Source organism: Erpetoichthys calabaricus, chromosome 2 (assembly GCF_900747795.2).
Source record: "Erpetoichthys calabaricus chromosome 2, fErpCal1.3, whole genome shotgun sequence".
Taxonomy (NCBI): Eukaryota; Metazoa; Chordata; class Cladistia; order Polypteriformes; family Polypteridae; genus Erpetoichthys; species Erpetoichthys calabaricus.
Window position 1 is genome coordinate 129,288,719 of NC_041395.2, and position 11,741 is coordinate 129,300,459.

At 37.4% G+C, this 11,741-nt stretch overlaps 1 protein-coding gene across 1 annotated transcript; it reads left to right on the forward strand.

The window, feature by feature from the left end:
- The first annotated feature begins 924 nt into the window (after positions 1 to 924).
- LOC114645350 (extracellular calcium-sensing receptor-like) lies at positions 925 to 11,413 on the forward strand. Its single transcript, XM_028793212.2, has 6 exons — positions 925 to 1,139; positions 1,750 to 2,041; positions 2,632 to 3,459; positions 4,203 to 4,430; positions 10,022 to 10,145; positions 10,503 to 11,413. Exons 1-6 carry the CDS (start codon positions 925 to 927, stop codon positions 11,411 to 11,413), a joined length of 2,598 nt encoding a protein of 865 aa, XP_028649045.2.
- The last annotated feature ends 328 nt before the right edge of the window (positions 11,414 to 11,741 follow it).

Genomic DNA, 11,741 nt, shown 5'->3' on the forward strand with positions numbered 1-11,741 from the left:
CATTTTTAATGGTTTTAGCAGATAGTACCTGATCTGAAGCTGTTGTATCGCTACTTCCAGACTTGGTAGTTGCAACCATTTCACTCACTGCACTGTCTGCATAACCTGCTTGCGACCGTTGCGACTGTTCACCAGCATCAGCATTCTCAGTTACCACCACTGGACCTTGATCAGTTTTGAGAAAGGAAGAAATCTTGATAAGCTTAGCATTTTTCAACTCCTGTTTCAGGCGTGCATTATGTTTTGCAGCACCACTCTTATAATGTTTGCAGGATCCACTGCTACTAGCCGACATGGAGTTGTATGGCAAGAGTATAAAAAGTGTCAAATTGTTCCAATATTTTGCCGACTAACAGGGACCATAACAACAGAATTGCTATGATTTACCGTTAATGGGTTCAAATTTCAAAAACTGTTGACATCAAATCAAAGTACTAAAGAAACAATTATTTATGATAATAATGTATTTTTACATTATTCATGTGACGTCCTTCAAAACCTCTTCCGTTCTCTGTAAGGCATACTAGTATGTGTTGTGCCTCCAATTAGGCTCCAAGCCTCCGAACTCCCAAAGTTGAAATGTGTAAACTGTAGGCCTGCCGAATACGTAATATCATCATGGATTGGATTGGACTTGTGAATTATTAAAGCAATGAACTGTGCAAGTGATTTAAGTTATTCATTTTTTTAAAATCTATACCACCCCAAGTGGGCCCCCCGAAGCTCATGGCCCTTGTGCTTTGCATAATCTGCACAATCCATTGCTACGCCGCAGTACTTGTCCCTTGGTGACTAAAGATTTTTCAAAGGGAGTTATACAATAAACAAAAGATTTCATTAGTTTCCTGTCAACATTTCTCTCGGGAGGGTAAAAGCACATTCCATTTAAAATAAGATGTGTGCCAGAACGTTTGATCTGCAGCAATGAAATGCATATTGTACACTTCAGCTCTGCTGTCAGTTCTTCTGTTAATCACTGCTCTTCAAAACCCTAAATGCAAACCTCTAGGACAATATATCTTCAATGAGCTGTATAAAACTGGAGATATCATGCTGGGTGGAGTATTTTCTGTACATTTTAAAACAATAGCACCTGAACTTTCATTTAAATCTAAGCCAGAACAGTGGAAATGTGAAAGGTAGGTCACTTTCTAAAGAATCAGGTAATGCATAAATATTATTATAAATGGTATTTCACCATTACTTTGTTCTATTATTAATAATATAAATAATATAATTAATAATATAAATTATATATTGTATTCTTAACTGGACATATTAAATTCAGATATAATTTTATTATGACATGACCCACACAATCAATTTTGTAGAAAATGTATTCATTTTCACTGCACATCTTCAATTACATTTTTTAATTTCAACTATTAAAATATATGAATATATTATGCTATCAATAAGATATTCAGCTTATAAAAGTATGAAACAATCAAGTTATTATTTGATTTAACGCTTGTTTAGAAAAGTGAAATAGGTTAGTATAGATTTTTTGATAAGTAATTTATCTCTCATTTTCTGCACCCATCTTTTCCAAAACAGTGGTCAGCTATGTGTTGCTTAAATAATCCTTTGTCTGTACACTATACTAGCATATAACTGGGGCATTTTGCCCAATATTAAAGTCTGCAAACTGAGTTTTCTAGTGATGCAATGCTATAAATAAACATTATATATTTTATAAGGATTTTATTACAGTATGTATTAAAATGTATACTTTTTGTCTTGCAACAGCTTGGATATTGCAGTTTTTCAAAGGTCTCAGGTTTTTCTGTTTGCGATTGAAGAAATAAATAGGGATCAAACCCTCCTACCCAACATAACGCTTGGTTACAGATTATATGACAACTGTATGAATCTGCAGGTGTCTCTGAGAGCAGCATCCACTCTGATTGCTGGTTTAGATGACACAATGACTGATTCCTACTGTAATGGACGTACACCTGTTGTTGCTGTTGTTGGAGAACCTGTTTCTACTCATTCTATTGCTATTGCCAGGATCTTGGGAATTTTTAGCATACCTCAGGTAAGATTTAATTAGTCATACTATAAGCTCCAAGAGGTAGGAATACATTACAGTAATGTAATTAACCTTGTATATTGCAAGGTATATTTATACTTATGAATGTAATTGGTACAACTATTGAATATATGACTAAATAACAAAATAAATATTTGAAATAGCAGAATCATTATATATTAGTTAATTGATTTATATTTATATATACAGAACTATAGTTTTCTTTGCACTGCACATTTTATGTATTTGCCATTTTCTAACTTAATCAAAATTATTATTGACTTACTATAGCAACAGAGCAGCAAAGGACCTGGCTTTTAAAAGCAGTATTCCATTGTGCTGGTTTATGTCATATTTGTCTTTTTAATACTACATGTGAAAAATGCTTATACTTGTTATCTTTGCAGTTACAATACAATTTTTCAGACTTCAGGACAACTTTGAAAAAAATGCAGTAATGTAATGTTAACATTTGGATCACTCACTGTAACACATACATATACATATGCTCTGGCAACCCTCTTATACTTCAGTAACTTCATTTTTACTCTCGACCTTGTTAGATGCTCTCATATGAGATTTTATATTTTCTCCAGATCAGTTACTGCGCATCATGTCCCTGTTTAAGCAATAAACTGGAGTTTCCATCATTCTTTCGGACAGTCCCCAATGATGATTTTCAGGTCAAAGCAATGGCTGAACTTGTTAAGTATTTTGGATGGACCTGGGTTGGGGTAATTGGAAGCAATGATGACTATGGACTGTATGCTATTGCAAGCTTTACTCGACAGGTGAACAAATTTGGCTGTATTACCTTCTCAGAAACTCTTAGCATCAATGAAAAGAAAACGGTGCTGCAGGTTGTCAGAGTTATAAAGCAATCAACTGCCAAAGTCATTGTTGTATTTCTGCAAAAAGTGGAGGTAATGGAACTGATAAAAGAAATTGTTCGTCAGAACATTACTGGCCAGCAGTGGATAGCAAGTGAAGCTTGGAGTTCTTTCCCTGCAATGGCCAGCAGTGAGAAATTTGACTACTTTGGTGGAACACTAGGTATCGCTGCAAGAAGAGGGGAACTTCCAGGACTGGAGGAGTTTCTTTTTCAAATTCAACCACAACCTGACCCACACAATAGCTTATTGCCTCTGTTTTGGGAGGTCATGTTTGGCTGTAAGCTTTACTTCAGTGAGGCAAAATCTAATTTATCAAGTTTGGGTGAAGGCAAAATCTGCACCGGTGCAGAGAAAATCAGGGACATGAGGACTGAGTTCAGTGATGTGTCACAGCTAAGAGCTTCTTATAATGTCTACAAAGCTGTGTATGCTGTTGCTCATGCCCTCCATGATTTAATGTCTTGTGAAAGCGGAAATGGACCATTTGAGAATAATACATGTGCGGATATTACAAGCTTTCAGCCCTGGCAGGTATGTTTATCTATGTATAAATTACCTGTTCTCACTCTTAACATTGTCATAATTAACTTATAAGAAATGAAAAAATAAGTGAAGTTATTTAGAATGCTTGTTATTTTACAAAATAATAAATTAAAATATACATACAGTAAATACCTATTAGTCAGTCAGTAGTAATAGGGTGTTGTACTGTGTTAGCCATTATGAATGTAGTGAAAAGTCAAGCAAAATGACACCTTTTATTGGCTAACTAAAAAGATTACAATATGCAAGCTTTCGAGGCAACTCGGGCCCCTTCTTCTGGCAAGATGTAATTTGCCTGAATTTGATTACATCTTGCCTGAAGAAGGGGCCTGAGTTGCCTCGAAAGCTTGCATACTGCAATCTTTTTAGTTAACCAATAAAAGGTGTCATTTTGGTTGACCTTTCATTATTAGTCAGTCAGTCAGTATCCAACCCGTTATATCCTAACACAGGGTCACGGGGGTCTGCTGGAGCCAATCCCAGCCAACACAATGTGGGCAGGAACAAATCCCAGAAAGGGTGCCAGCCCACCGCAGTAAATACCTATTAGTTGATTTAAAAATACTGTAGAAAGAAGCTAAAAATGCATATTTTAATAAGCTTCTTTTGCTGTACAAAAATATGCAATTCTTTCAAACATGATTCTAAAGTAATTTGTGAGAGAACATTTGTAAATACAATTACAGACATGTTTAGCATGTTTAACATTTTTGTCTTATTATATATTTAAGCTTGTGTTTTATCTAAGGAAAGTGAATTTCACTAACCATTTAGGAGAGAGGGTAACTTTCGATGAAAATGGAGACGCTCTCCCAACATTTGACATTGTAAACTGGCAGCGAAGAGCCGATGGGACTGTGGTCAGTAAAACAGTGGGTGTTTTTGATCAACTGACCACAACATACCACCAGCTTTCTCTTCAGCAAGATCACATTTTTTGGAATTTTGACTCTAGAACAGTAAGTAGAATCATATATATAAATTATATATATTTTGTATATTTAGTTGTCCTATTTTTTATGTTTATTTTTCTGTGTAAAAGCTAATACTGTATTTTATCATATGTGGAGTTTATGAAAAAAATTCTATTTAAAGGTGTTTTGCATTTTCCCCATCATCTTTAACCCTATTTCCTCAAAGTGTTCATTTGAGTGCGTCTAGTTTAAAGTTAGAATGATGTCTTGCTGTTATAAAGGTATTTTTTAATTTCAATAACATATACCACACAGTTTCTAACCTGCTTAATTCAGTTTAATGTTGTGGAGTGCTGGGGCCTATCCCAGCAGCACTGGGTACAAAGCAAAGAAACAGGGCACCACTGCATTTCAGGAAAGACACAGCAGCAGACCCACTCCCACTCCCACTGAGGCCAGTTTAGAGCTGCCTAAGTCATATGTCTTTGGGAACTTGAGATGAAAACTAGAGTACTGATGGAAAACCGCACAGACACAGGGAAAATGTGCAAACTACATACAAGCGATGACTGGGTGTGGGTCTTGAACCCATGAGACTGGATCCATGAGGTAGCCATTCTAAATAAATACCAAAATGCTATGCAAGACGCATCACAAAGATACATCACTCTACCGTACATTTTGAAGAAATTTTATGTGTGATATTTAAAACTGCAATATCAATAATCTTTAAACAATAAATAATTTTGCATATGTTTTTGAGACTTATAATGCTTATTTGTTAAATATAAATAATGTATCAATTTGTTCATTCTATATTCATTTTATTCACACTATTGCAAGGTATCTTGGCACCATTAAGTTAATAAATAGCAGGATCTCAACTCAAATAGAATACGTGCTCACGACAGGTTATGCAAAGAATCATTGATGAGAAATGTCAGCATATTTTTGGAGTGGGAGAAATTCTGTACTAAGCAGCAGAAGGCCAATTAAAATATACACTCTGAGAATTAGATCAATTTAGTATATTTAATTTGCTGAATGTTTTTTTTTACTGCAGACATGCATTTATTACAACAAAGTTACACATGGATAATGGATGTAGTAGAACAACTCTGATTTCTGAAATATTTTTTCAAACAGGCGTAGTATTTAGCTAATTGGTTTCCAGGTAAAGGTTGTTGTTGTGTGGGCATTACATTTAACATTTGTTTATGTTAAATATTATTCATTAGGCTTACATAAACGAAAGACCTGTGTGTGTTTATGGAGCAGTCCATTCTGTTCACGCTCAACCGCAGCGATGGGAGTTGGTGTGAATTCTATGGAAGATGTAAAAGCTTATACAAGTGTGACTTACACTTGGTGAGATGGCGTATGCATTCACATTTACATTTTTAACTCACTTCTCATTAAACCCAAGCAGACAAATTCAGCTTTGTGGTACATGCACGTTGTACATTCACACATCGAGCTACTATACGTTTGCCTGGGACGGGTCTAGCCTGTCCCGCTCAATTTGTGCAACAGCTGCACTCGACTGACCTGTCCCGGCCCACTTAGCTGAAGCCTCTTCAAGTTCACCAATATAGTAAAACTGCTAAGGAGTTTTGAGGTTGTTTTTTGTCCCAAAGACCACATGCAGCTAGTTTATACAGTGCATCCAGAAAGTATTCACAGCGCATCACTTTTTCCACATTTTGTTATGTTACAGCCTTATTCCAAAATGGATTAAATTCATTTTTCCCTCAGAATTCTACACACAACACCCCATAATGACAATGTGAAAAAAGTTTACTTGAGGTTTTTGCAAATTTTATTAAAAATAAAAAAACTGAGAAATCACATGTACATAAGTATTCACAGCCTTTGCTCAATATTTTGTCGATGCACCTTTGGCAGCAATTACAGCCTCATGTCTTTTTGAATATGATGCCACAAGCTTGGCACACCTATCCTTGGCCAGTTTCGCCCATTCCTCTTTGCAGCACCTCTCAAGCTCCATCAGGTTGGATGGGAGGCGTCGGTGCACAGCCATTTTAAGATCTCTCCAGAGATGTTCAATCAGATTCAAGTTCGGGCTCTTGCTGGGCCACTCCAGGACATTCACAGAGTTGTCCTGAAGACACTCCTTTGATATCTTGGCTGTGTGCTTAGAGTCGTTGTCCTGCTGAAAGATGAACCGTCGCCCCAGTCTGAGGTCAAGAGCGCTCTGGAGCAGGTTTTCATCCAGGATGTCTCTGTACATTGCTGCAGTCATCTTTCCCTTTATCCTGACTAGTCTCCCAGTTCCTGCCGCTGAAAAATTTACCCACAGCATGATGCTGCCACCACCATGCTTCACTGTAGGGATGGTACTGGCCTGGTGATGAGCGGTGCCTGGTTTCCTCCAAACGTGACGCCTGGCATTCACACCAAAGAGTTCAATCTTTGTCTCATCAGACCAGAGAATTTTCTTTCTCATGGTCTGAGAGTCCTTCAGGTGCCTTTTGGCAAACTCCAGGTGGGCTGCCATGTGCCTTTTACTAAGGAGTTGCTTCCGTCTGGCCACTCTACCATACAGCCCTGATTGGTGGATTGCTGCAGAGATGGTTGTCCTTCTGGAAGGTTCTCCTCTCTCCACAGAGGACCTCTGGAGCTCTGACAGAGTGACCATCGGGTTCTTGGTCACCTCCCTGACTAAGGCCCTTCTCCCCCAATCGCTCAGTTTAGATGGCCGGTCAGCTCTAGGAAGAGTCCTGGTGGTTTCGAACTTCTTCCACTTACGGATGATGGAGGCCACTGTGCTCATTGGGACCATCAAAGCAGCAGAAATTTTTCTGTAACCTTCCCCAGATTTGTGCCTCGAGACAATCCTGTCTCAGAGGTCTACAGACAATTCCTTTGACTTCATGCTTGGTTTGTGCTCTGACATGAACTGTCAACTGTGGGACCTTAAATAGACAGGTGTGTGCCTTTCCAAATCATGTCCAATCAACTGAATTTACCACAGGTGGACTCCAATTAAGCTGCAGAAACATCTCAAGGATGATCAGGGGAAACAGGATGCACCTGAGCTCAATTTCGAGCTTCATGGCAAAGGCTGTGAATACTTATGTACATGTGCTTTCTCAATTTTTTTATTTTTAATAAATTTGCAAAAACCTCAAACGTTTTTCATGTTGTCATTATAGGGTGTTGTGTGTAGAATTCTGAGGAAAAAAATGAATTTAATCCATTTTGGAATAAGGCTGTAACATAACAAAATGTGGAAAAAGTGATGCGCTGTGAATACTTTCCAGATGCACTGTATATATTTCAGGTTGGGAGATGGTTATTATATTCAATTAGTACATGCACTTTTATAGACAATCATGATCTAATTGTTTTTATAGGACCCAATCAACAAATGTGACTTAAAGTTCTGTGAAATACCTGCATGTAAGACTTCACTCTATATAAATTATTAATACAAAGATGGAAGGTATTCTCTTTTTATTTTTATAAGTTGCCTGCTTGGCTAGGAGACACCATAGACAGAAATGTCAAGTGGAAACAAAAGGGGACAAAGCCTCCAAAGGTCTGTACTTTGTGAAGGGAGCCTACACTGAGGTTCTTGGTTTTGTACTATTTAGATTTCACTGACTGAAATGTTAAGAGAGATGCACAGAAGTCTAAAAGATATCCCCTAAACCAGTGGTCCCCAACCTTTTTGACAGCAAGGACCACTTTATTAGATGCAAATTTTTCCATGGACCGGTCGGGGGGAGGGGGAGGGGGGTGAGCAGTTTTATACACAATTTACATAACATTTCTATTATTAGTAAGTTATTAAACAGTTCGCATACGTTTGCAACCCGAGATTTTTTTCTTTTTTTGCATATAATAAAGACATACTGTATGCTTTGCATTTGCCATTCCAACAGATTTCACATCACAAATATTAACACTGCTATCTTTTTTTCGTGTCTGCTGTTTCTATAGGAGGGTAACAATGAGTTAAATTCCAATGGATGTTTTTCAAATGTTGACAAGCAATAAGCAAAAGGTATCGCCGAAAACCACAGAAAACAAAAACAGCAAAAAAAAAAAAAAAAAAAACTACGAGGAAAGTTCGAAGACAGAGACTTTTTTTTACAATGTTTCTGTTTGGGGATCGTTGTGCAAACGTGCACAACTGAGCTACGACCACAGATCTAACTGCTCTGTAGATGATTCGTTCAAGCATTTCAAGGTCACTTCGTTGTAATGAAAGCATCTGCTGAATGTACTTCGTAGTAACGCGATTTCTGTTGACTCGTGTCATATGGGGAAACCATCGGGACCATAAAAATACTTTGTTGTAATACTCTCTCACCTCGGTCTCTTACCAATAGATTACACACAGAAATATATGATGTATGGCCTGTTTGGCCCCTCATAGTCTCTCTCCTCTCTCTGCGCCACTGCAAAGCCCCGCCCGCCTAGCGTTCTGAAAAGTCTGAGTGAGTCTCCGTTGCCGGCAGTTCTCTCGGCTGTGGCCCGGTAGTGGGCCGCGGACCTGGGGTTGGGGACCCCTGCCCTAAACAACCAGATAGACTCTTGTCCTCTGTTACAGGGATCATTCGGTATTACATATGCTGCAAATATATGGCCATTTAAATGAATATGTAAATTTAGAAAAACCTTAGCCCTAGGAAAACATCTACAGAACCTCCTGAGGTAGATCTAGGAATTAAGCATTGTAAATTCACTGTAAACCTGGGATTGGGTATGAATCCACCTGAAAACACCTTTAAACTTCAGTAGCAATGTGAATGAACAGTGAAACAGTGAAGTGTTTTGGAAAGAAACTGGAAAAGAGGTTACGTGCTTGAAGCATTGAATTTTGGATAATGAGTAAGTGGATGAGACATAGTAAACAGAAGTTTGTATGTTCTCCCCATGTCTGTGTGGGTTTCCCCTGGGTGCTCTGGTCTCCTCCCACTGTCTACTATGCTAAATTGGCCCTTGTGTGTGTGGTGCGTGTATTTGTCCTGCGATGGATTGGCGCCCTGTCCAGGGTTTGTTCCTGCCTTACATCCCATGCCAGCTGGGGTAGGCTCCAGCAACCCCTGTGAGCCTGATCTGGATTAAGAGTGTTAGAAAATGACATGACATGGTAGACAGGATCTAAAACCTGTTCAAATAGGCTTGCAATGGCATCTAGGTTTTATTTTTGTTTATTGCATTGATGTGTTATGTTTGTTTGTTTTTTTTTTATAATATACTATCAGATTTGATAAAGAGGTTGTTTTGAGACTGTTTTTTTGTTGGTTAAGGTAGTATACATTGATGCCCATGTTACAGTATATACATTCAATTTTTTTTAAAAATATTATTCCAGCCTCAGTCCAACCTGTATTTAAAGAATGTATAAATAATACAAAAAGGATCTCCTTTTTCAGTTCCTCAAACTGTAAAAGAAACCTTGCATCTATACTTTGTGGTGAACCACATCCGATGCCATAACACAAAATAATAATATCACTTACTGTACATCTCGTGTAAACAAATAACACTTAATAATATCAGAAACATCTATTTTTTGCCACAAGTAAGTATTATAAAAGTAAACCAAACATATTCATAGATGTTAAAAATTCAGTGTTTATTTCATTTTTCTCTTCAATCAGGTTCCAGAGTCTGTCTGCAGTAAAAGCTGCCAACCAGGAACAAGAAAAGCCACCAGGAAAGGAGAGCCAATGTGTTGCTTTGACTGCATACCATGTGCAGAAGGAACAGTTAGTAATCAAACTGGTATGTTATAATTAACTGAGTAGCATCTTATGGCCTTGGGTAGATCAATGTGAGCTACTAACTTTATTTCTGGACTTTTATATTAACATGTTTCATTAACATGCCCATTTTAAGTCTCCATTACATTGTACCTTGTATACTTTATCTAATTATCCTTCTGTAAATTTCCCATGAAAAAGGAAGATAAAGGCTATTATGGCTACTAAATTTCCAATAATGAAGAAACATCATCTCTGTATTGTAAAACAATCAGAACTTGTTCAGGTTGTTTCAGACATTAACAGATAATTAGAATGTGATGTTAGCTAAACAGTTTGACTGAACAGCTCAAATTCAACAGTCACATTTTTCTTGCAGATTCCTCCGAATGTGACACATGTCCTCCTGATTCCTGGTCAAATCCAAAAAGAACTGCATGTGTGTTGAAAGAAATTGAATTTCTGTCTTATGAAGATGCAATGGGATTGACGTTAACATTAATATCATTTTTTGGAGCCTGCTCATCTGTTTCAGTAATAGTGATTTTCCTTGTTTTTCGAAACACACCAATGGTGAAAGCCAACAACTCTGAATTGAGCTTCCTCTTACTTTTGTCACTAACTTTATGTTTTCTCTGTTCACTCTGTTTCATTGGTGAGCCTTCAAATCTGACCTGTATGTTTCGGCATGTAGTGTTTGGTATCAGTTTTGTTTTATGCATTTCCTGCATTCTTGTAAAAACAGTTGTAGTAATAATGGCATTTAAAGCAACAGTTCCTGGTAACAATATAACTAAAAGGTTTGGAATTTCCAGGCAGAGAGGCACGGTTTTCTTCTTTACATTTATTCAGGCTTTCATATGTTTAACCTGGTTAATGACAGCACCTCCCACTCCAGCTAAAAACACAAAATATCACCATGCAAAGATTATATTGGAGTGCAACCTTGGATCAGTGCTGGGATTTAGTTGTCTCTTTGGGTACATTGGTCTGCTAGCATGTGTGTCGTTTCTCTTGGCATTCTTGGCCAGACGTTTACCTGACAATTTCAACGAAGCCAAATTCATCACTTTTAGTATGCTTATCTTCTGTGCAGTTTGGATAGCATTCATACCTGCTTATATTAGCTCTCCTGGCAAGCACACAGTTGCTGTGGAGATTTTTGCCATCCTATCCTCTAGTTTTGGCCTACTAATTGCAATATTTGCCCCAAAATGTTATGTCATTCTCCTTCGACCAGAATATAACACTAAAAAAGCACTACTTGGGAAAGAATTTAAGAAAAAATAAATAGATTTTTATGGACTGTGTTTACAGCATGTAAGGAAAGGTATGAGTGTGGTCATGCGCATCAGTGGCTGCTGCGCTGCTCTGGGCTGACTTCTTCTTTGTACCCAATTCTTCTTAATCTCTTTTCAGCTTTCCTTACAATAAATTACAGTCATTTGCTTATACAAATAGTTTATCTATTTTTGTATACTTGTGATACTATGTTAAACTACTATATCTGAGCTTAGCAGTGTAATACAGTGAAAATGTTTTTTTGTAGGTAAATGAAAATCAGGTAATAATTTCCTTTCCTAAGTTACAGGATTGTATAAAGTGGTATTTTTATTGT

Coding starts and splice junctions, on each gene's coding strand:
- LOC114645350 (XM_028793212.2), top strand. CDS start 925: ATGAAATGCATATTGTACACTTCAGCTCTGCTGTCAGTTCTTCTGTTA. Junction 2,042..2,631: donor GAATTTTTAGCATACCTCAG/GTAAGATTTAAT, acceptor TATTTTCTCCAG/ATCAGTTACTGCGCATCATG. Junction 10,146..10,502: donor AACAGTTAGTAATCAAACTG/GTATGTTATAAT, acceptor TTTTTCTTGCAG/ATTCCTCCGAATGTGACACA.